Source organism: Hibiscus syriacus, unplaced genomic scaffold, assembly GCF_006381635.1.
Source record: "Hibiscus syriacus cultivar Baekdansim isolate YM2019G1 unplaced genomic scaffold, ASM638163v2 tig00010927_pilon, whole genome shotgun sequence".
Classification (NCBI taxonomy): Eukaryota; Viridiplantae; Streptophyta; class Magnoliopsida; order Malvales; family Malvaceae; genus Hibiscus; species Hibiscus syriacus.
In genome coordinates, this window is record NW_024062238.1 from 219,790 (window position 1) to 247,223 (window position 27,434).

General features: G+C 33.4%; 1 protein-coding gene across 1 annotated transcript; it reads left to right on the forward strand.

Moving 5' to 3' along the window:
* Positions 1-1,715: 1,715 nt before the first annotated feature.
* Positions 1,716-3,617, forward strand: LOC120204447. Its single transcript, XM_039204536.1, has 3 exons — positions 1,716-1,937; positions 2,283-2,550; positions 2,668-3,617. Exons 1-3 carry the CDS (start codon positions 1,716-1,718, stop codon positions 3,615-3,617), a joined length of 1,440 nt encoding a protein of 479 aa, XP_039060467.1.
* The last annotated feature ends 23,817 nt before the right edge of the window (positions 3,618-27,434 follow it).

A 27,434-nucleotide genomic window follows, 5' to 3' on the forward strand; every position in this document is an offset into this window, starting at 1 on the left:
AGAATGTTACTTATTACTTATTCATTAACTTGAGCATTGTAACTTATATACATTTTGTATTTAGTGCAAGGTACATTCAAGACAATCCAATGGACAGTTCACGTCACTTATATTGATCGCCATTTTTTCACAAGTTCGAGGCATCCTTGGGTCATGGTGTCTCTTGAAATATAATCCCCTATCTATTATCTTTTCAACTCACTTTTAATCGCATCAATATGATATCGCGAGCTCGAGATATTCCTATATTACTGAAGAGAGTGTAGGCTGGAAATAAATACGAGATTTGCAACCATTCATCTCCTTCAAAGGACTTATGCATAGGAGGCATTAATGGAGACATGAATGGACAAGAAAAGAATATTAAAATGAATCAGAACATTTGTGAGAAGGTGCAAGGTTTCATTCAAAGGCTTTTAAATTCATCCATTCATGCATATTCATGCAAGAAGCAGAATGGTCTTGTTCACACTAGGGGGAAGAATTTCAGCCAAGATACATTCATGAACATTCATCCAAAGAAGACAAATCAACATGTTCACATATGGGAAGAAGGATTCGGCCATGAAGATACATTCATGAAGATTTTTTTCATTTAATTCATCATACATTCACCATTGACCGTACATTGTATTTCCCTAAAGGATGAACATTCATCCATGAATGTTCACTCATTAAATCTTTTATGTACATCCTAGACATATTTAGGCCTATAAATAGTTTAGCTTTCATTTTGTAATCAAACTAACTTTGTTTAATCAAAACTTGTGAGATTTTTTTCTCTTTCTAGTTCTTTGAGAACTATATCGACTTATCAAGTGCTCTTGTGCTTCTGGCTTCACCAATCTTCTATCCACCCTGCTACTTTTGGTTCTTTTGGTTTTATATACCTAAAGGGTCAAAGTCCTTAAACACCATCCCTCAAGTTTCTATAAGGTATAGGGTTAAGCTTTAATATAGCTTAGTTTGATTCATTTGTTTCTTGAGATACTATCTTCATTCTTCACTACCATTTCTATGCTTCTTTCTTCCATCACCATAACATTGTTCCATATACAAAAACTTCTTTAAATCCTTTCAATCATATCATCATCGTCATCTATTCCATTGTCATTTTTATCTTACCAACTTATTCATTCATACTTAACCATTTTCTTTTATGTCTTCTTATTTTAGGAACACTTGCTACCTTCCTAGGTCCTACGATCAAAGTGCAATTCTTACCTCACCAAGTGGACTAGGGCATGCTTGTATCATACATGAAACCCATTTTGAACTTAAACCGGTGATGTTCAATATGCTAAACTCCATCGGTTAATTTGGTAGCTCCCGTAATAAGGATGCTAGACAACATGTCCATGCCTTCCTTGAAGTGTACGATTTCTTCAAGCAACAAGGAGTACATGAAGATGTACTGAAGCTTAAACTTTTCCCTTATACGTGACCAATCAAGAGCTTGGCTTAGTGTAGTTCCTTCTAGATCAATGGGATCTTGGGTTGATTTATGCAAACGTTTTATTCTTCATTACAACCCGCCCCACATGCACACCCAACTCCACAATGACATTTTGAGTTTTCGCCAAGGTGATGAGGAATCTATGTACGAGTGCTGGGACATATATAAAAGCTTGCTTCGCAAGTGCACTAACCACGGATTCCATGACTGGACTCAAGTTGTGATATTTTACAATGGAGTCAATGCACCTACTCGCATGATGTTAGATGCGTTGGCAAATGGCACTTTGCTCGACAAATCACCTGAGGAATCCTTTGATATCCTCGATTGGATAGCCAATATTGACTATCAATTTCCATTTGCAAGACTTGGGACTGACAAAAGAATATCTAAGGCATATGAACTTGACAGTAAGAATTCAGTTTCTGCCCAACTTTATGCTATAACTAACATGCTTAAAAATTTGCAGCGTTCTAGTGAGGTGAAAGAAGTCAAGGAAACTAACTCATTATGCATTTTATGCCGAGGAAACCATCATGAGAGTGAATAACCAGAAAGCCAGGAGTCCATCAATTTTTTGGGCAACTTCAATAGAAGCAACAACAACAACCCCTATTCCAATACATACAATCCTAGATGGCGACAACATCCAAATTTTTCGTGGGGTAATCAAGGAAATAACAATAACAATTATGTATGAAATTTTAATAGGCCACAACAAAATGTTTTTGAACACTCAAGTTCGCAACATCAACATATGCCATGGCAAGGTAATAATAAAAGTAACGCATCTTCAAACTCTAACACTCTTGAAGCTTCACTGCAGGAATTTATGGCCTCATCAAAAGATTTTATGGCTTCAACAAAGACCATGATACAGGAAAACTCATCAACAATCAAGAATCAAGGAAATCTATTACAAAGCCAATCAGCTCTATTACAAAGCCACAGCTCATCGTTGAGGGCATTGGAGAATCAAGTGGGACAAATTGCCATGGCATTACATTCGCGCCCACAAGGAAGTCTCCCTAGCGACACTCAGGTCACTACGCCTCAAGGAAAGGAGCAATGCAGTGCGCTCACGTTGAGGAGTGGTATTCAGATTAATATAGAGGATAAGTTCAGTGGAGAGCAACCAAAAAATTTTAGCGAAGGCACCACACATTAAGAACTTGAAAATCAATATGAGATTACTGAAATCACAAAACTAGCTAAGGAGAAGGAAAGGAATGAGGGTTCGACAAGTCAACATACTAATAGTGAAAAATTATTTGCCAAGGAAAAAGTTGCTTCACCACCTGTAGAGAATAAAGTTAGACCTCCGCCACCTTTCCCTCAGTGGTTGAAGAAACATAATGACGAGAATCATTTCAAAAGATTTGTTGATGTCCTTGATCAGTTGCATATCAATGTTCCATTACTTGGAGCCATTGAGAAGATGCCTTCCTATGCCAAATTCCTGAAAGACATTGTCACAAAGAAGAGAAAGGTGGAAAGAATGGAAAATGTAGCCACGACAACAGAAGGTTGTTCGCCAATGAGTAAAAATCCTCTAAAACAAAAAGATCCTGGTCGCTTTATTATACCATGTTCCATTAGTGATACATATGTTGAAAGAGCTCTTTACGACTTGGGGTCAAACATAAATCTGATGCCCGATTCCATCTTTTTGAAAATTGGAATGGGTAATGCTCGACTAACCACTGTGACTTTACAACTAGCTGATCGATCACATGTTTGTCCCGAAGGCAGAATTGAAGATGTAATTGTTATTGTGGACAAGTTTGTCTTCCCAGTTGATTTTCTCATTTTAGACTGTGAAGCCAATGAAAATGCCCCTATTATCCTTGGACGTCCATTCTTAGCTACAAGGCGTATTCTAATAGATTGTGCGAAGGGAGAGTTCACGATGAGGGTGGCTGATCAAATCATCATAATCAATGTCTTCAACACTCTTAAATACATTGATGATTTTAAAGAATGCCATTACATTGAAGACATTAATTCATTGGACGAAGCTGGAACAGAAAATTATGGTCAAGGGAACTTTTCACATCTTAATGAGTTAACAAATTTTGCAAAGACTGTAAAATTTTTGGCCAAGATGATGTTTTACAATATCAGGAACACAACACTTGTTATCACGCAAAATTTTTTCTGAATGAAGCAAACAAAAATATTTACCTAGGCGAAAGTTTCTCAACTGAAATAGATGAAAGACACACTGAGAGTATAACATTTCCAAAGTCTGAGGAAAATTCATTGGAAGAAGAACAATCTACTTTACTTCAAGCTAGACTAGGTATGAGATTCGAACCCCTTGATTTGAATGAATTTATTCCTCCAAAACCTTCACTACAACATGCACCTACCTTATAACTTAAACAATTGCCATCACATTTGAAATACACTTATTTAGGTAGTGACGAAACTTTACCAGTTATAATTTATGCTAATCTAACCCCCAAGCAAGAGGGAAGTTTGTTGAATGTTTTGTCATAGCACAAAAAAGCTCTTGGGTGAACCATGGCAGATTTAAAGGGAATCATCCCTACAATATGCACGCACAAGATCCAATTAGAAGATAGCCATAGAAATTATGTGGAACCACAGAGGAGACTTAACCCGATAATGAAAAAAGTGGTGATGAAGGAAATCATAAAATGGCTGGATGCTGGAGTGGTTTATCCAATATCTGATAGTTCATGGGTCAGTCCAGTGCAATGCGTGCCAAAGAGGGGTGGCATGACCATGGTTAAGAATGAGAATGATGAGCTTTTGACTACAAGAAAATTCAAGGGATGGAGGATATGTACGGATTACAGGAAGCTCAACAAGACAACAAAGAAAGACCACTTTCCTCTCCCTTTCATTAATCAAATGCTTGATAGGTTAGCAGGCAAGGCATTTTATTGTTTCCTTTACGTATATTCTGGTTACAATCAGATCGTCGTAGCACCTAAAGATCAATAAAATACCACTTTCACCTACCCGTATTGTACCTATGCCTTTAGAAGAATCTCGTTCGGACTATGTAATGCTCCAGCAACTTTTCAGAGGTGTATTATGGCCATTTTCTCAGATATGGTGAAAGACTTCATGGAAATATTTATGGATGACTTCTCTGTCTCAGGCCACGACTTTGACCGATGCCTCGACAATTTATCTAAAGTGCTGAAGCGATGTGATGAGTCCAACCTTGTGATAAACTGGGAAAATGTCACTTTATGGTGACCGAAGAAATTGTGTTGGGACACAAAATTTCTCACCAAGCCATCGAAATGGATAAAGCCAAAGTAGATGTAATTGAGAATTTACCTCCACCCACCACCGTAAAGGGCATACGAAGTTTCCTAGGGTATGCAGGATTCTACAGGCAATTCATAAAATATTTTTTCAAAGATTTCGAAGCCTCTATGTATGCTACTTCAACAAAATCAACCGTTTGTGTTCAACAATGAATGCCTCAACGCATTCATTGATTTGAAGAAAAAACTCACCTCGGCACCAATTATTGTACCACTTGACTAGGATGATCTTTTTAAGCTGATGTGTGATGCAAGTGACTATGCGGTAGGGGCAGTGCTAGGGCAAAGAAAAGGTAAAATTTTCCATGTCATTTATTATGCTAGTCGTACCCTTAATGATGCACAACTTAATTATACCACCACTGAAAAAGAATTGCTTATTGTAGTATTTTCTTTTGACAAGTTTAGGCCATATCTTATATGAACTAAGGTTATCGTACATACTGATCACTCTACCATTAAGTACTTAGTTAATAAAAAAGATGCAAAGCCTAGGCTTATTAGATGGATATTATTATTGCAAGAATTAGATTTAGAGATAAATGATAGAAGGGTACTGAAAACCAAGTAGCAGATTATTTGTCTAGGCTAGAGAACAAAAACATTAGTCATGACATGAAGGATATTCAAGAGGATTTCCCTGATGAGAAAATTTTATTTGCCACGGCTGTGCCGTGGTATGTTGACGTAGTTAACTTTCTTGTTAGTGGTGTTATGCCTCCAAATTTATTTAGCCAGATCAGAAGAAAATTTAGACATGATGTACGCCACTATTACTAGGATGAACCATTCCTATTCAAGCAATTTGGCAACCAAATAATATGTAGGTGCTTCCCTGAAGAAGAAAATAAGGAGATTTTATTTCATTGTCATTCATCCCCGTGTGGAGGGCACATTGGTGGGATGAGGACTGCTGCAAATGTCCTTTAATCTGGCTTCTACTGGCCTACCTTGTTCAAGGATGCACATATATTCTATAAGTCATGTGATCGTTGCCAGTGCACTGGGAGCATATCGAAGAGAAATGAGAAGCCATGGCAAAACATTTTGGAAGTTGAGCTCTTTGATGTATGGGGGATCGATTTTATGAGACCTTTCCCCTCATCCTTTGGTGATCTATACATACTCTTGGTGGTAGACTACATTTCCAAATGGGTTGAAGCCTTGGCCACACCTCGTAATGATTCCAAGACTGTGTTGAAATTATTACACAAGATTATATTCACACATTTTGGAGTACCATGAGCAATTATCAACGATGAAGGTACTCATTTCAACAACAAATTTATTGCCAATGCGCTGAAAAGATACGAAGTGCGTCACAGAATTGCTACTGCATACCATCCATAGATTAATGGGAAGGATAAGGTTTCTAATCGCGAGATTACACAGATTCTTGAGAAAGTGGTTAACCCCAAACATAAGGATTGGTCGCCAAATCTTGATGAGGGACTGTGGGCCTACCGAACAACATTCAAAATGCCACTTGGAATGTCACCATTCAAGCTAGTATATGGCCAGGCGTGCCATTTACCCATCGAATTGGAACACAAAGCATTTTGGGCCATGAAGAAACTCAATATGGACGCGTAGGTTGTTGGAGAAAGAATATTGTTAGAGCTGAATGAAATGGATGAATTTAGAGATCAGAAATATGAAAATGGCCACCTCTACAAAGAAAAAACAAAAATATGGCATGACAAAAAAATTTTGCCTAGGTAATTTTTTTGAACAACAAGTATTGCTCTACAATTCAAGACTCAAGCTATTTCCAGGCAAGCTAAAATCTAGATGGTCAAGATCATTCATCGAACATCAAGTCCATAGCAATGGAGCAATAGAAATTAAGAACTTAGATGATGGATCAACCTTTAAGGTGAATGGTCAATGAATGAATGCATACAATGGAGAACCCATTTTACGTGATAAACCGGTTGTAACACCCATTTCTTGTATACGTTTCCGTACACAAGTCATAGATGTCACATTACTTGTAAAAATATTCACCCATAAAATTTTGTTTCAAAATTTAAACAAAACATTTTAGTACAATAATAAAACAGTTGTTGAAACATATTACCAAAATTATCACTTTAAATACATTTTAGAAAATTTTTCTTTATTTCGATTACATGCCAGTAATTTTTCAAAATGATTGTCCTACTATTACTGATGAGAGTCAACCTTAAATTGATGATGGCTGTTCCCTTACCCGACTAGTCTTTGCTTTTACCTACGCGTGAAATCAACACACGTTAAGTATTTACTTAGTGAGACATAATATTGTAAGAAACTACAATTTATGCATAAGTATATCATGTCTATTTAATGAAAACTATATCGCATACTCTATAAGGATCAGATAAATCCTTCTGAGTTAAACCGATTTCTTTCATACAATCATCAAAATTATTCTTAGTATGCCCAGCATACCTATCTTTCTGTATATTTTCCCCATCATTCTTTAGTAATTATTCTTTATCTTCATTTATGACATCCTTTAATGTATATAATGCACGATTATGCATTTTCATTTATGGCATCCTTTCATGCCTATAATGCACCATTATGCATTTCATTTATGGCATCCTTTCATGCCGTTAATGCACCGTTATACATTTCATTTATGAAATCCTTTCATGTCGTTAATGCACCGTTATGCATTTCATTTATGGCATCGTTTCATGTCGTTAATGCATCGTTATGTATTTCATTTATGTCATCCTTTCATGTCGTTAATGCACCATTATGCATTTAGTCTTTTAGTCAAAGGAATTTAACCTTTCATCTAACTTGCATGACTGACACCTTTCTGCCAAATGCGAGTTAGGCATTTAGTCTTTCATTTTAGAACATTTTCTACTCTAATAATTATTCATAATATCAATTTACTCTTTCAATTCATTATTAACTCTATAGTTTGCACACGTAGTGCCAATACGGTAATTCATAAACTTATTATGAATTACATGGGGTTGTACACACAATACTAATGTGGAAATTCATAAACTTATTATGAATTTCTTAAGTTTCACACATAGTGCCAATACAGTAATTACAGTACATACATTAAAAAATATGAATCGATAACTATCATAACATATAAGCACATAATAATTGCACTCAGTTGATATGGCTCCCTGATATGATGTAGTGAGGTCCAACTTCTCAATAACTTTATCCTTGCCCTTTTTCTTACTTGACTTGAAAGCTTGATTAGGATCTACACAAGCATCCATTTAGTACACATGTCATACAAATGTTAGTATATTCTCTAACATTTATACTTTCATAATACTCAAAAGTACTATTATTTTCAATTTCTATTACAATTTCAACCTATCTTACAATTTCAGACTATCTTACAATTTCAGACTCAATAGTATCGGTACCCCTATCATGGTATCGATACTTCTATACTATAGTATCGATACTCCTTGTCAGTATCGATAGCATTTCTACATTCTGTAATATATGGTATCGATACCTTTATCTTAGTATCGATACTCATATCAGTATCGATACTGATTTAATCAGTATCGATACTTATTCAACATATTTCTTCCAGTTAAACCTATAGTATCGGTACTATTTTTCAGTACCGATACCCCTACCCATATTTTCTATTTTTCAGCTTGATTTTTCCACAAATTTAGTCAATTTCCATTACTTTTACCTCTAACAATACTATGAAACTCTTCTTTACTTATCTCAACTAACTTTCCTTCATTTAGCTTCTTATAACATCTAAAATCTCCAAAGAACATCTTAAACCAAGAATCATACCACTTTTTCTTACATGTTTGTAATCATATCCAAGGATTCTAATCTCTTATTTACTTCTTTGACAAGTCAAATATACTAATAAACCTCCATAAAAATTCATATATCAATATATATCATTCAAAAACCCAGTTTCTTCAATCTCAAATAATTCATCAATCTCCTAGTTTTAATCTTATTTAACCCTTCCTTAATCCTCTATAATCCTCAATGTTTCAAGAACAAACCAAAAATGAAAGGGAAAGCTAGCTAAATGAAGCCTTAGCTTTGGCTATAGAGGAGAGCACTTACACTGGAATAAGAAGAAAAAGAGATAACTTAGTTTTTCTTTAACTTTCCTCTTTTTCCCCTTCTTAAATCCCTAATAAAATTGATTTTAAATTCATTTCCCCTTAAAGGACCAAAATGCCCTCTTTATTATTTCATTATTACTAATTGGTCTTAAACACTATTTCTAAATCAATTCTTATCCTTTATCATTTGTTCAAATTAATCCTCCAATTTTAAATCTTTTCAATAAAGTCACTGACCTGATATTTGGGGTATTACACTGACATCATTACCTCACAATGTCCAAGAGTTTGCCCTTATTTCCTGAACAAATTTGGTTGCTTAGGCAACCAAAATTTGCACTATGTATATAAATAATCTATGTTATTTTATTCTACACGAGTTATTTATTTTTATTTTATTCTATATTTTTGTTTTGTTTATTTAGGGTACACGTGGCAGCGTAGGGATGAAGCTTATGTATGGGAGGGAGATAAACCCTAATCCAATTGGTTTTGGTGACACTTTTAAAAAGGGAAAGATATCTTCCCTTTATTTTATTAATTCTTTAAGTCAAGTCAAATATCTCATAATTAATAGCATATCTCCTTTCTCTTTCAATTTTTACTGTTTTACCCCCAAAAAAACCACCCATTACCCACTACTTTTCTTCAAAACCTCTTGTTTCTTCTTTCTCCTCATTATTTCCTTTCTTTTCTTTCAACCTTTCTTTCCTTTGCTTTTATACCTTTTGCCACAGTGAGAATCCTCTACTCTTCCCTACAATCTGTAACAGCGAACACCATGGTCAGATCCAAGAGAAATCCAGGCGCATCTACATCCTCTGTCGCGACTTCAAGATTTGAGCATTTCCAAACTACTGAGGTTGAGGTGAAGTACAAACCCTACAAAAATAGAAAGTTTATTTAGATGATGACTTTATCTTCCCGAGGCTAACGAAGAACCCTCTAGACCGCAGGCAATGGACATAGTACGGAAGCATAAATGGGAGAAGTTCCCTTCCATCCAAAGGTAGTGGCACCAAAAATGGTCTGAGATTAAAGGGAATGTTTGACCACAACCCTAAACTACTACTTCAAGCTCGATAAGGTGGAGGATCAACATAAAAAATCCCTTACCGAGGCAGATCAAGAAACATATGATGGTGTGATGGAAGATCTGTGTTTCGACTGGGCAAAGTTTACAGGGAATGCGCCAACCCGTAAGCGTGTGGACCGCCGAGCCCTTAAGCCAGTTACAAAGCTGTGGAATTATTTTTTGAAAGGCAAGTTGAGGCCTACATCCCACAACACGATAGTATTGGTGAGGCGATTGATGTTGTTGCACACGATCATCTATAGGTGCACGATTGATGTCGGCGAGATAATTTTTCGAGCTGATTCATAAGTGTACGGAGAGGACATGAGGTAACCTTCTTTTTCCTAATTTGATAAATCTCTGTGTAGGAAGAAAAAAAGTCCCTAAGGAGCCTTTCGAGAACTTTATCAAGTCGAAAGAAGGAATCACCGAAAAGAATGTGCCTGAACTTATGAGCTTCGATGATAATGCTCCACATTATGGCTTGGAGCGAGGAGAAAAATCAGTTGTCGTGACCAGAATAACAACCATGGTCACATCTACTACAGAGAAGCGAGAGCGGTTGGAGAGTCTGGAAGGTCACATACAGACCATCTTTAGTTATATCAAGGAACGAGATGCACAACTGAATATTTTCTTCAAGGAGCTACTCCCGATTACCAATAAGGATTTTCCACCTTTTTCGAATGAAATCCTGAAACAGATAACACCTTCAGGCGGCAACACATTTCACACCTCAGCACAAAATTTTCCACCCGAGTTCCCCGTGTATGTCCCTCCTCTTACCACGCATGTCTCCCTTATACACGAAGAAGGCCACGGTGAGACAGATGAATATCTCAGCTCCTCCTCCTGTTCATCTGAGAACACCCAAGAAATCCCGTAGGAATTCTTTGATGATGATGATTTCATTTCGGTCCCTGACCAACCCACACTCGAACAAGTATCAAAATAATCCTCAGATCTCCATACTACACCAGTTTGTGACCCTGAAGCAAGCCAGTCTCAAGACACCCCTGTGGAGCTTACCCACACCGAGGAGAGGCCATCACCAGCTAGTGCCCTGAGCACGAGGCGTCCCATCAAGTGAACAACTGGTCATCTTTCTACGCCATCTCCATCTTCTCTTCCTTCAGGAGATATTGGATTCGAAAACCCATCCTCTCAAACGATGTAAAACTCGTGCGTCCAGTCAAGCCTCTCCACCACAATGAGGTAATCTTTCTTTCAATTGCATTTGCATTAGCATTTCAGAGTAATTTTCATTTGTATTTTCCTTTGTTAGCATGCATTAAGGACAATGTATCCCTCAAGTTCGGGGGAGGTGTTGTACTCCATACTTATTTTTAATTTTTTTATAATAATTGGTTGAAATATTTGTTGTCATGTCATGAGTTTTATTAGGATAGTGTTGGAAAAAAATTGATGATGCCCGATGGTGAAAGCAAATTTTATTGCCTAAGCTAGAATTATCTTACACAACTATTGAAGTCTAGAACCGACCCTAGGACTTGATTCTTTGTGACTTTTTAAACATGATTATATGTTTTCTCTACTTAAGGTGTTTAGAAAAGTTTTAGGAAAGAACTTTTTTGCGCGTCATGGCATTAAATGTTTAAAAAGCTAATTTGGACTCATTGATGTTTTGAATTGTGTTGAATAACTAAATAACTGCCTCAGCATACTATAGAGGGTCACTCCTCTATGCAATGGCATGACCTGTAAAAATCCCTTAAATAAATGGTTTCCTCGATATATGAGTGAATGAAAGCAGTCACGGGATAACTCTGCTTGACTATCTTAGGGTGGACGGTATGCTCCCTTTCACCTAGAGTGTGGGATGGTAGTTGTGATGAGCTGACTCCCCTTGTTTATGCTATAAAAAAGTTAAAGAAATATGTGGAATAAATAGGAGCGAGACTAGGCTTGATAAATAATTTATACCTTGGCAAAACAGAAGTGCTTACTTAGGAATTTTATAACCATGTTAAGGCATAGATTTCTATACAATCACGTACACACCTTAGAAAGAGTCTTGACTTTGGAAAGGAACTTGACTTCTCATACAGTCTACCATGTTGAGGCTAAACTTTTTGCTGAGGGCTGAAATTTAAAACCAATTGACTGTCTTGATTTAGACTTTGCCATAGCACTTCATTTTTCCATTACTCTTATCCATTGCTTGAGGACAAGTAATAGCTTAAGTTTGGGGGTGTGATATCTCCATAAAAAACTATATTTTAGATCTTTTTACTTAAGTTATTTATTGTCTAAAAGCCATTGACATAGCATTTTAGTTGCATATAGTTGTATTTAGGACATATTTTTATGTGATGGATAAGTTTTGTCGAGGCACAGTTTATTTAATTAAACTGATGTTGTTGATGAGAAAGGTTCTTTGTTGATTGTGATGATGTAAGAAATGACTGAGGATGAATTTATTTGCCGAGACAAATTAATTTTCTAAGGCTAGTGGAACAGAAGACGACTGTGAGAAACAAATTTTCTTACCAAGGCAAGTTTTATCTCGCCAGTCTGACGCAGTACGAGACAAAATTACTAACGTCACATGGTCAGATTTCTACTCTACTTCACTTAATCATGCCCTCATCAAGGAATTTGAGACCACCGTAAATTGCTATGTTATTCACAAAAAGGGTTTAACTTCAAAGGTATTTAGGGAATTTCAAAGGGTACTAAACCCTAGATATTCCCACTATAAATACCCCATTATATCTCTTCATAAATTGTTCAGAATCATATAAAGAAAATACCCTAGGCTTGGAAAAACACAACCGCGACATCCTCTTTTCCACTGTTCCCACTCGTCCGTCCTTTGTGCCCTCCATAGCTAGGCTTTACCGGAGCAGCGGCTAGGCCCTCGACAGAGGCTAGCCGTTAGAGCACTCATGGTGGTGGTCTGATGTCATGTCAGAACTCTGTTATGGGAGTTTTTTTCTCTTGTTCTTCATTTTCTTATCTTTTAAGGGCTTGTACTTAAAGATTGATTTTTGGCATTATATTTACCACACCATAAACTGTTTTATTTGGTGTTGGATGTTGTTTTATTGAAACGTTATTTTTTTTTAATGAATGATGCATTTTTTTATGTTAAGTGTTGTTTGTTCATTGTTTTAATATATTGCATTGACACTGTAAGAGATTTTGAGAGATTGCCTAGTGCCTCGGCAAACCATTCCTGGTCTTTCTAAGATCTTTCTAGAGATTATTGATTTTCTAGGAATAATGCCTGATATCGAGAGAGTTAAGGTAGATCTATGTGAATAACGAAACTAATTCGAGATGGTGAGGTTCTAATCTGCCGTAGAGATAAAGAGAGGGTTTCATTCGACTAAAAGGGGTAAATCTTGAGTTAGATAGGAAAAGACTATAGTTTACGCTGAGGGGTATTGCCACAACAACATTTTGACAAACCAAGGGTTACAGCTCACGCTGAGTAGTATTACCGTAGCAACCGTACTTGAATACTCTAGTAATCCTGTCGGGCAGCCTAAGCATGGCGTACCAAATCATTCTTAGCATAAAATAACTTCTCGTCATAGCAAAACCAACCTAAGTGCTCCGTTAGAAGTCTGATTGTGTGAGGTTCAGAGTTTTGAGAATTTTAGCCTTAGAAATTTTTATTTATTTACTATTGCATATTTTTCTTGCCTCGACAAAACTTTTCTGCTCACTTCACTTTATAATTTTTCTTGCCTTGGCCATACTTTTTTCCATCTGTTCATACCATTTGCCACTGCATATTTTCCTTGTTTATATCATTAGACTTAAATACTTAGTATTAGTTAGTGACACCTATTCTTAGTTGTAGCAATATTTTAAAAGCCCTCCAATCCCTATGGAGATGATACTTACTCACTACTATATTACTTGCATCGATTGTGTATACTTGCATAGATTTGCGTACCACAACACACACATTTACACGTGATCATCTGGTCTCATTTTTTAAGAGATCGAAGCCTACTATGAAGTCTCAAAAGTTTCGTAGTCTCAAAGTGGAGTACATCTTCATAACCGCATTCTAAACAACCGCTTAAGTTTCAGATCTGACCAAATATGAAAGAATCGAAGGACTGATGGTTGATAAAAGCCACGAAAAAAGAAAACTATCTTTCTTTTTGTGAAGACAAAAAGAAGGGTTAACAACCAACTCAACATTTTCATCAATAATCATCTGAGGAGGAACATGAAGGGACGCATCAAGAAGATGCTTAAGATAGTGTCCACGAACCATAAGGGTGACATGTTACTTCCAAAACAAAAAATTAGTGTCATCCAAAAGAACATTAACATTTTTTGTTTGCAAACATAGCATTTATTGAAAGATTGGGGTTGAAAGAACCGCTGACTCCTCTCGATTGATCTATCGAATCAGACGAATTAGACATGACTGAGCCAAATCAGTCAACCATCCATCGACTCATAGAACGACTGCTCTCGATACCATTTTAAAAACCAATAAACCAGATCAAAGAACAAAATTATACACAACCAGAACAAAGAAAATATAAGAGTCATGAGGAAACTCAAGAAACAATGGTACAAAAGCGCAGAAGACAAAGAAGCTTCACATCTCCAATGCAGCAAGAAAAGAAAGCAGGAAACCCTAGAGGAAGAGGAAAAATGGCAGTGAGAACATAAGAAAGGGAAAAACAAGAAGAATGTAGGCCAAAGATGATAACTTAGCCTTAAAAGTTAAAGCCCTTTTAATATGGCCCATACTCGTGTAACCGGTCAACACACAAAAAGTTTGACCTGAATGTGATGAGTTGGGCAAGAACCAAAGAATCCAATAAATAGAATTAGTTAGCGTAATGACAACTAGCATAACAAAAAACCATTTCCCTCAACAGTGACATTACTGGCGTGGATGCCTCACTAAAACAACGTCGTTTTGTTAGATTCATTTGATGAAAAATTACTTTTCATAGGATTTGAACCAAAGATCTTAATGATCTAATGCAAAACACCTAACCAACAAGCTAGCTTAAAAATTTGTTATATTCTTAACAAAACTAGTATATATTTTAAATAATAGTTTGAATTAATATAATTTATTTAATAATATTTTTATAATTTAATTATAACTTATTTTTAAAGAATAAACATTATTTGCAATATAAACATGTAAAAATCTAATAATTTTTTATAATTATTATTTGTGGAACTACTTGATTAACACCTTTAGAATTACCGTACGAGAATCCAAAGCTTTACCATTCACTTGTTTTTCATTGGAACTAACTTGATTGCCAAAATATTTCACAACCCATTTTAGCAAGTCTTAGACCTTGTGTATAATACTACTCTTCTGGGTAACTTTCTCTTCAAGCACTCTTGTCTCCAATTCACTATTTCATTTTTATTGGACGCACTAATGAACAAGACACTATCATTGAATGACCAATCAACTTATCAAACCCAATCAAAGCATCACCAACACTATCGAAGTGATCATATGTTTTTCTCCTTTTCACTTAAAGAGAAAATAAAATTAAGTTTACTCATACCTTGAAACTAGGAGGAATGAATAAGCAAAAGTTTATATATATTACTATTATCATTTTATCCATTTTAATTATAATATTTAATTATAGTAGTAATTATACATATTTAATGTAATTATATTTGTTCATTCAGTAAATAATTGTTATTATAACCATAAAAATGTATTATTTTCCATTATAATTTAAAAACAACTAAAACATATATTTATATTATTTTATATAAAATAATCAATTAAAATAAACATGTTATACCAGCCTAAGATTGTTGGGTTGAAGTTCAATAATTGACCAGAATTCAGAGTGGGAACATGTTAACTCTAAAATCTAAATTTTCTTCGGTTATTTATTTATTTTATTGGTTGTATTTACCTGAAATTTTTTCTGCTTATACCATACATGAATTTTTATGTTATTAATGCATGTGTACTCATCTTTAAAAATATTTTTGAATCCTCTACTTATCCATTTAGTATTACTTTTGGGAAAAAAAGACTTTTAAAAGTGTTGTGGAAAAGTACTTTTAAAAGTGTTTTTTAAAGTGCAATTTAAAAATTTAAATATTTGAGATTACTGTTAAAAGTTATATTGAAAGGATAAAATGTTCATTATAAACATTATATTGTAAATTAAAAATATAGCATTTAAATTATATTTACACTTATTAATACTATGATATATAAAATATATCAACTTAAACTAAAATAAAAATATAAAAAAATATTTTAAGATAACTCATTAATAATAAATTTATATATGAAATATTTTATTAAGAAAAAAATATATTATAAATACTTTTTAAAATTTGGACTTAAAATTATTACGAAATAATAATCTAAATACTTGTTTTAACAAAAAGAATATTATAAAAAATACATTAATTCTTACAGATTAAAGTGCATTTATTAAACTAGAAGTTATGGTATCTCTCATAATTTCAATTCATAACGAGATGAAGTGTTTAATTCATCATCATTGTAACACCCTCACACCGATACGTGTGACTGATACAATCTAAGGTGTCACATTAGGGCCACTAGAGCGACCCATAATAAAAATATAGAAAAAAATAAATTTTCTTAAACCATTTCAATTCATAAAACAATTTATAAATAAAATACAAATTCAAGAATCATTTTGACGATAAAAAATCATTCAATAATATACAATATCAAAAAAAATTCATACATTGATATGAAAATAGAATGTGACCCGCATGCCCCTTAATTACTGTTGTATTGTACTCTGCAAGCAGTGCTGAAGGAACTCCCATTACTGAAGTCGATACTGCACATTATCAACTATTTTAACCTAAAATGGAGAGTAACAATGTGAGTTTTGGGAAAGCTCGGAAATACATAACTACTGGGTAAATGCTAAAGACAGGTAGATACGACAAAGAGGAAAATTTCCTTATTGATTCAAACATCTACAGGTTTTCGCGATGAGCTGAGATTTATATAATTAATTCCTCAGGTAATAGACAAGAAACCTACAGTCCAAAGGAAACATTTAGAGAGACAAATTTAGAAAATGAAGTTGGGGAGTCTAGTGTGTTCCAAAAAACTAAAATTAGTAGCTTAATTCAGTAAAATAGTTTTTTTTAAAACATAGTAATACTCTCTAACCAAACACTTCATATGCAGTTCCTTGGAATTGCATTCATAAGGACATGCCCTGGGCCCATTTGGGTGTAAGAGTCAACCTGAGGGAGCACCTTGGGTTCATAAGGACTTACCTAATGCACAAAGCAAAGGAGTCGCCTGAGGGGAGTACCCCTAGGTACATAAGGACTTACCCAATTCACAAACAAAAAGAGCCACCTGAGGAGAGTGCCCCCAGGTTCATAAGGACTTACCCAATGCATAAAGGAAAAGAGCCACCCGAGGGGAGTGCCCTCAGATCCATAATGACTTACCCAATGCAAAAAGTAAAGGAGCCACCTGAAGGGAGTGCCCCCGGGTCAATAAGGACTTACCTAATACACAAAGCAAAAGATCCATCCTAAGGGAATGCCTTAGGAACCATAAGGTCTTACCACTGGGCCAATTGGGCCCATGAGCCCACCCAAGGGTCTCCTTAGGTCCATAAGGAATTATCAGCTTGATTAGAGCTAAATCTGCAAAACTCCATAATATATCCAGAAGTACCCCCAATATAAATAAGATCATATAGATAGTAAACAGTAACCAGTAAGATCGGATATCAAGAGCCAAATATATTATATAACAAAAAATAAAGATCAAAGATCGATTTTTATTTTAGATATCAGAGTCATACTTTTTATAATAAGAGAAACCATCATTGTTCATAGGGAACACACTAGAGGATCCATATATTTTCAAAGGCACTATGTAATTATCACGAAGGAAAATGCCAACTTCTACAAGTTGATCGAATTTCAAAAAAATGATTCCTACAAAAAGGAGGTCAATTACTAAATGATTTAATCAGACCATTAGAATTTACTACTTCAGGAACGTTTAGGATTCCATTACACTAGGAAGGTATTCAGGAGCTTATTACATCAGAATTTACTAAGATTCGGATATAACCAAAGTGATTTCATTTTTCAGGCCATCATGGACATTTTAGTCATTCGCTACCAGGAGAAAACTTGGTAATTTAGTCTAATGAGGATAAAACGGTAATTTATAGTATTCTGGACTTATAAAGACTTATCGGTCCTTCAGTACACTCAAACTAAGCAAATCTCAACAATGTAATATTTACCAAATATTCGGACAAAGATGTCTTAAGAATGCTTATTCCATAACAACAATGACATATTATAGTTGAACAAATCACAATCACAAATCATCGGTGAGTGAATCTTGAAGAGACATATATATTCGTGTAATATTTATTTTATTCCAGTTTTGCAGCGGTTCAGGAAAGGCCAATAATTTTGATTAGTATTTCATAATATTTAGGGATAATACCATATTCAGGTTTATCGGTATTCCTAGATTCTATCCGAGGCATTCACTTATTCCAATTTATGAGGGTATTTAGGTCATTTCAATACTCGAGGTTACTTCGATTAATTTGAAGTTCAAGATATTTCAACCCCTTTTAGGGTTCAATACCGTTTTGGTCATTTCAAGTGATTTAGTCATCGAGTTTTTATTCGAGAATAAAACATTCTATGTCCTTTGCCATATATTAGAGTAAAACCTTAGTTATCAAGGTTTTCTAATGGATAGAGTATTTAACATATCAATAGTTCGTCGGATCAAGAATCACTTTATCAAGGTTCTTTCCACTTTTAGGGTAATTCAAGTCATTTTTATCTTACAAGGGTAATTTCATACTTTTTTATCCTTGTATTTCCAACATTAAAACTATTTAATGAGAAATATTGGAATCTAAGAATTCTAAGGTTAATTACTTTATCTTATAAGCACTGAACTTGAATTATTTCTTATCAATCTTTTGGTCCCTTATACGAGTTATCCGAGTCATTTTTCTAAAAGATCGAGAACTTAAACAGATGATCCAGGGCTTATATTAGGTCCAATATAAATTTCAATGGCATTTCCATTATCAGAGTTAAATCATATCATATTTGTATTTTAAGGATATTTTCGTAATTTTCCTATCCAATCATTTTTGGAATTAAAACCTTTAAAGAAAAATAATAAGAATTTACGCATCCTGAGGTTAATTCCTTTATCACTTAATCACCAACCTTGAAATTATTCCTTTTCAGTCTTTCATTTTTTTAAATAATTTGATCAAGTCTTAATAAATTTAATATCTTTTTACCATATTCAGTACGAATTTAAGAATATTCATCCAGATTTACTAGACTAAACATCTTAAATCATGCATAAATCAATTACCAACATGTATCGTAAAGCATGCATATGGTAGTAGAGTATTACTTTGATTGCTAAGCCTCATCGATCGAATAATTAAAATCCATTCGATGACTCTCAAACTTTGTTTCAACGTCCCATAATATCTCCGATACATAGGAAAAAAATTACGTCAGAAATGGAACTTAAACGGAAAAAATATCTAATTAGAAGATAAAACGCTGAAAAACAACTTACCAATTCGAATTTAATGAAACAAACTTTAAATTTGGACTCAAGAAGTCAAAAAACATAAAATATAACTTTTCAAAATTTTTGACTTTTTAGTCAAAGTCAAAGTCAACCCTGAGTTAAATTGAACGGTTTTACTGGTCTGAGTTGACTCGATATGAGTTGACTCGATGTTAGTTGACTCAGTGTGAGTTGACTTAATAGGTCAGTTCAAGTTCAAATCGGTTCGGTCTAAACAGATCGGTTCAGCCATGTTTGGTCTATCGAGACTGATTTTTAACCATTCTTGAGCTGGCAAAGCAGTTCCACGCGTAAGGGTGGTGCGTGGAGGTGCGTACGTTGGCTAAACAAGGCAGGAAAGATGATAGATCACTCCCCTAGCCATAAATCACCAAATTAAACTAATTACAAGCCAAAAATCCAGTCGAAACAACGTAAAACGAAAGTAGAATGAGACTAGAGTCCTTACCCATGACGACAGGTGATAGAATGATGGAGGTGAGATGTTGGTTGGGTTTTGCTCAGAATGATCAGGGGAGTCCAATGGTGGTTGCAATGAGGCAAACGGGTGTCGGGTTTAGTTGTAAATCAACAAAAACAACGACTGTAAAGGGGTTTTCTGACGAATGATCAAGGACCTTTCCACAGCTAACAACAACAATCTAGGACGAGTAATCGTTCGGGTTTTAATTGCCAGTCGGCGATGAACAGGACGGTGGTGGTAGTGACTTTCACGGGCAACGAGAGACGGTGACGACAGGTGGTTGAAGATGATGAGTTTATAGATATAAGGATTTTAAATTTCTGGGCTTTTGGTTCAAAATGGGGGAGACAGATTTTGGGGATTTAAAATCCCAACAGATGTGTTTAAAAAATATTTTTACCATATGTAAGCACAAACAGTGATATAGCTCGGTTCAAATCCCACTGCTATATTTTTCAAATGTCTCACATTTTCCCATTTTATTAAAAGCTAACAAGATAGGGTCAAATTTGGGGGTAAGTCCCTGAACTTTCAGGGACTTCAAAGATTGTTTTAGAATTTATAGGATCTTATAAACTGGTCCCAAAATTAATTAAATACATTTTAAATTAAAGGAAAATAAAAATTGGGGTGTGACAATCATCATTAATTTCTCCATCTTGTACATCTTCTGGGTTATGTTCATAAGTCCTATCATTTTTTTTCGTACTCTATAATATATGCATCATCAAGACTTGCATTTTTTCAATAAAATTGTGTATCATCATTGTGCATGCAACGATCATCCTTTACTTTTCAAAGCTGTAACTTGACATATTGTAACACCCTTAACCCGCATACACACTCAAATACGAATTAAAGATGTCACGCTAACCTTTTATAACATTTCTTACCTGAAAAACCCGTAAAATTTTGTTCTATTTTGAAATTTCAATTTAACAATTAAAGTTAATTTAATTAATCAAGTAAATATAAAAAAATAATATTTTATCATCCGATTGAAATCCAATTTTAGGCAGCAACTAGGCAGTTCTATACTGTTTCATAAAATAAATAAAATTGCCTAAAAATTGCATAATTCAAAAATCAACCAATCAACTTTTAAGAGATAATATTATAAAATACTATCCATTTATACTAGTACTTGTATTTACTACCAACCATATTAAAGTAGTTCTAATTTACTATCCCAAACTATTTTAAGCTAGTCTATAAGAGCAACCAGAACATTTATAATATGCATGCCACTAACAAGAAAAAATAACATCAAGGATGTCTTACTGATACTTTGGGTCGGTGTGATTTCCCATGAAGAGATGCTCACGTTGTGTTCTGATGAGATTTGATTTGGGATTATATTGTTAAGATGTTAAAAGGTTGATTGAAAGTTGATTTCATGCTTGAATCGAATCAAAATCGAGAAAAATCATGAAAACGTAGTTTTAAAGGATAAATTATTCGATCATGATGTATCTAAGTGAAAAATGATAAAGAACCATTTTATATAATTGGAAAAGATGATGCCAATGTTAAAAGGAATTATTAAGTGTTAAAGATTTGGTAGAAAATGAGTTCCAAGTATATTATGGATTTTGTATAGGGGAAATGTGTTATGTTAGTACAATACTAACATAAGTATTGTTATGAATTTGTGATTTTATACAGATTGTGATTGAAGCAAATCAAGTATAAAAGAGTTATTGTGGACCATAGTGAGGCATACATATTGTGGATATTAAAAAGTGTCAAGGTGAGTGCAATACATGCATGACATGGTACATAGATGTTTTATACATCATGTACATAGATGTTTTATACATTATCTGGAAGACTTGCGACAAGTCGACATTGTTTTATCAGCATGAGATTTGACATGGATGTTATTTTGGGTATGAACTGCCCTAATGTTTATACATGGTTATACTTTCCATAGATTATTTAAATCGATGACTATATGCCCAAATATGTTATTGAGGTTCAGTGGTATAATGGCATGCCATAGAGTCTAGCAGTTGCAGAATTAAGTAGTACTATAGTGTCAAATAAGATACATAGTACAAGTCAGGTGGGTAAAGCCCGACCTTAGCACTACGGTGCATTATTAGGTGAGCAATGCTCGACCTCAGCACTTTTGTGCAATATTTGACTCCTATACCGGGTTCCTTATAGATTGAGAATTGTGGGCAATAGTGGCGGATAAAAATGATTTTATTATATTACATTGTTTTGATTTTGACATGGAAATTCATGCATGAGTTGTATTGCACTATCTATTGTTTGAATTGCCTCACTAAGTATATACTTAGCGTGTGATGATTTTCACGCGTAGGTAAAAAGCCAGTAGTGGAATAAAGATTTCAAAGCGACATCAAGCATCGAGGTGTATATTTTCAATATCAGTAAGAAATCTTAAGATGTAATCTTGACTTTATTAGTGGCATGTAATTATTAATGTTTTATTTACTTTGTTAAACAAATTTGGAAACAAAATGGTAATTTTATGAGTTTTATGTATTTTACTGAAATTATTGTAGCAGTACATCGATACACATTTTTTATTCGAAATTTTGGTGCATCGGTACACTATTCATGTTACTGTAGCAGTGTATCGGTATACTATTCACTATTCACGATACTGTTCATCACTATTCATAAAAAAATATTTTTCCTTAAATTTGTTATAATGAATCATAATTCATATGATATGATAATTTTGATAATATCATTTATCATAAAAAGAAAATAAATTTTAAATCGCTATTTTGAATTGGAAATGGTTTTTGAAATTCGGGTGACATCTATAATCTGTATAGGTATAATTATACGGGTTATGGGTGTTACACAGCACATGAAAAATCCAAATTATACCTTTGAAATGTCAATACATAAATACTTCATAAATTCTTGTTTCTTTCTAAAATAAAACTAATCAATATGCTATTAAACCAATTCTTTTAATAACCTCATACGGACTAATAATCTCTTAGCTTAACTTCCCTTGTTCTCTAAATTGTAATATTTTTTCAACAATACTTTAAAAAAATACTTTATCCTTAACTTGATATTTAATCTCTTTTCCTTTTCAAGTCCATTTAAAATTTCTTTTGATCGATAACCATGTTACGAATCTTTTGAATAATTCCTACCTTATTTTCAACTTTCTTTATATCTCATAACTCTTATATCTTAACTCTTGAATATATATAAAAATTCTACAACATTTGTCACTTTTATCCATATGAACTTCATAGGGAGTTCTCTTGACATTTTTCTAATAACTATCCTTATATACAAACTTCCTTAAAACCAAATACCTTTCACATGTTATTTTGAATCCAACTTCATATACCTTTTTATGTCCCATGAAATTTGACAAGTTCATTCAATACAACGTTTACTTTAAATTGAATTCTTAAGATATAATACAAAGACTTCAAAAATTTCTCTAAATAAACCTTGGATTTGTCAGATATTATTGAGACAATCTAGTCATAATCGAATAACTTAATATGCCATTTATTATACTTATCCATAGAATAATCAACTCAAACTGAGATAATGTGCGTAGACTTACTTACTTTAACCACTATCACTTAGATTGAATCCTTCTTATTGAGTGTCCAAGGAAATCTTGTAATAATGTTCATACAAATTCTCTTTCATTTCCACCCGAAATCCCGAGGACATTTAATACCTTATTTCAACTTGTTGTCATATCATACTTATAAAACCAAATCTAATTTTAACTCTTGTTGTACTTAACCATATATACTAACTCTTTTATTCCATATACATCTTAGTTCCTTTTTGGCACATAGTTGAAATATTTCCATACACCTTGGAGAGAAATTATTTCTTCAAGTTTTTGTTTTTTCGTATATACTTTACCTTTATGATATAAACATCCATTTGACTTAACTTTAAAATCTTTAATTCCATACCCATTTCCTTGATCCATTCTTACTATGCATTTCTCATCTTTTTTCATTAACCATCTAGCATTTCTAAAACTTTTAATATAGAAAATTCTGTTATCCTATCGTATCAGCTCCCGCACTAGTCTTTCCCGGACGATAGTTGATAACTATCTTATAATCTCTAAGAAATCCAATTCTTCTCCTTTATCTCAAATTCAACTTCTTTGGATTTAACCAAGACTTTAAACTTTCATTTCTTTATGAAGAGTATTATATTATCAGCACTTACTACACTTCTGCATCGCCATTAAAACTTCAAATAAGCACAATAACTGTCAACTCCTAATTATAATTAAAAAAAAAAAATCTTTCATAAGCTTTAAGCTTTCTCAAAACATAAACTACAACTTTTACTTCTTGCCTTGATGCCCATATTAGACCATTATGAAATGCGTCGCTATTAAACATATAATCCTTTCATGATTTATCACAATTTCCTTTTTCTGTCAGATTGTGCTACTGATAAAGAAATAATATTCTCTATAAATCTACACACATAAAAATTATTTCGTTTATTGCATCAGAAGTTAGACTCAAATACATATTTAAACATATAAAGTACTCGTACTAGTTCAACTTGTACAATTTATGACGGATTTTCTAGTCCAGCCTACAAAATCTACTTTGATCAGAGTTTGCCATTCAAATTTCTAACCTATTACAAGTTAAAAGTTCATATCTTCTAGAAAATCTTCCACTTGTTTTACAAAACTAGACAGATAGAAAAAACCAACAGCGTAAGAATTACCTTCTAATACTTTTAATAGAATTTATGACAATTTTCCAAGGTTACCTTCCAACTCATAGAATCTTAGTAGACTTTACTATTCTGCAACTTGATCTTGCTTGATACTTATCAGTCCAAATAAATGACATATATTTTCTCCATAACTTGAATAATGGAAAGGAAATAAATAAGAAATTCTTCACAACTTTTGATAACTAGAGAATTCTAAGAAACATCAAACTTCATAAATATTTTTTGAAATTCCTACTCAACTATAACTTGCACTTTCCAATGAACTACTCTTATTGTTTTTCTAGGAATTTATGAAATATTATACAAATATGTGTATCATATCCATCCTTCATCTTTAATAGATCAAATATTATTTAAGAATATTAGTCCTACCGATCCAAATAGAGTCAAAATTCAATTTATCCATTACACAAATGCTACAAAAGCACCGTCCAATCTGAATAGCATTTCTTAAACTCATTTAAGTTGCATCAGATAATAATAATCGTTTTAGAAATATCCTTGTCTTTGATCGCTACTAATGACATTCAAATAAAAGAGAAGTCTTAAAAAATTTCAATGTACTTTTTATTTAATCTAGAAGTTCATTCATCCTTTGGAAGAATACTCATACGTTACTATCATTTCACTTAACTGATGATAATTTATAAATGTCCACATGAAATCATCTTTTTTCTTCACAATTAGCATCTACAAGCCCCAATGCAACAAATTCAATCTTATTCCAATTCAATAATTCTTACACTTTTGATTTTCCTTGAAACCTTATTGGGAAATCTTTACTAATACGACATACCCACACATTCTAATCTTGAAGGCTAATCGCTATTTTATACTTGTGATTATTTCCTATACAATTTCTCATCTATGTATTCTTCCTCCAATTACTATGATCTTGAAACCCTTTGAGTTTTTCGAATTAAAAACTTTATGCAACAGTCTAATATTACCCGATAAGGAAATAACTACTATACATTCAAACTTATTTTAAATTTTTCGAATGATAAAATAGTTTCATCAGATTCACTAAGAATTTAACTCTCTTTGAACTTTTAACGGACAACTTATATATCGTTTACCCTTGCCCTCTGGCCTTAAGGTTTTATTCTTTACTTTATCACTAAAAATTAGTTCAAATCAAATTTTTCTCTCAATCGACTTAATACTTAACTTATATGTATTTATCAAAAATTTAAAACATACATGTAGAAACCTCAGAATCATCAACAAATTCAACGATCTCAGGGTCCTCTTCAGCCTCAAATTTTCATGCATAAACTCCAAACATACCATTAGAATTGCTCATTCTTTAAATGATCAAGCAGTGACCACACTTCAGCTTCTTCCTCATTAAGAGGCGGGGCAATTCTCCCACAAAATAGAGGAAAATCTCTTACATCTCCAACCTTTCTAGGGAGAAATACTAAAGTCTTTTCTTGTCTGCTTGGATCTATTGCAACCTTAATATTCTTTTTTGCATTACCAACTTTCTTATCCGTACTCTAAGCTTCATCCTGAAGCTTAAAATTGATTATACTTCTTCTTAAAACATCTAACACAACCACATTTCAAATTTACGTTAGTAAGGAGCAATATCAATAATTAAATCACCTAACCATACTAGATCAGTAAATTAGCATCCTAATGGCATGTACACATTTTTAACATAATATAAACTCAGTTTAGGCTGAGAATTGAATAAACCTACACTCTGATACCAATAAATGTAACACCCTTAACCCGTATACATACTCAAATACGAAATAAAGATATCACACTAACCTTTTATAACATTTATTACCTAAAAACCCGTAAAATTTTGTTCTATTTTGAAATTTCAATTTAACAATTAAATCTAATTTAATTAATCATGTAAAATTATAAAATTATATGTTATCATCCGATTCAAATCCAATTTTAGGCAGCAACTAGGCAACTTGATTTTGTTTCATAACATAATTAAAACTGCTTAAAATATGTCTAATTTAAAAATCAACCAATCAAATTTTATGACACAATATTATAAAACACCATTCATTTATACTACTTATATCTACTACCAACCATATTAAAATAGTTCTAATTTACTATCCCAAACCATTTTAAGCTAGTCTATCAGAGCAACCAGAACATTCATAACATACATGCCACTAACAAGCCAAAATAACATCAATGATGTCTTACTGATACTTTGGGTCGGTATGATTTCCCAAGAAGAAATGCTCGCAATGCTCCTTACTTCACGTCCTTATTCTTTTCTTTACCTACACGTGAAAATCATCACACGCTAAGTATAACTGAGTGAGGCATTATAAACAAACTAAGATGATATAAAATATAAAAACAACTTAATAAACTCCAAACAATATAATTCATTATATAAAACATTTACATTCACAAACCGACTTTAATAAGTCATTTCCTCATCTTTAAAAACCTGTCAAAACGAATATCTCACATATTCGTAAAAATCATGCCAGTCAAACGTCAAATCACAGTAATCAATAAAATATTCATTTTCATTCAATCACACATCTAGTTCTCATAACCAATACTTTCACATTTTATATTTATAGCTCATATTTCATATTTATATCCCAATGTATATCTAAAGGGAATGCAAGGTACGTGAGTCAGACGAGTGTGTGCAATATGCACTCCAGGTGCCTCATCAGTAAACAGTGTCATGCACTCAAAAGTGATTCATATAACTTGCAC

Excerpts from the sequence above, each read along its gene's own strand:
- LOC120204447 (XM_039204536.1), top strand. The coding sequence starts at position 1,716 with ATGTTAGATGCGTTGGCAAATGGCACTTTGCTCGACAAATCACCTGAG. Across the intron at positions 1,938-2,282 it reads ATTTGCAGCGTTCTAGTGAG|GAATTTATGGCCTCATCAAA; the intron begins GTGAAAGAAGTC and ends GCTTCACTGCAG. Across the intron at positions 2,551-2,667 it reads TGCGCTCACGTTGAGGAGTG|CTAAGGAGAAGGAAAGGAAT; the intron begins GTATTCAGATTA and ends TCACAAAACTAG.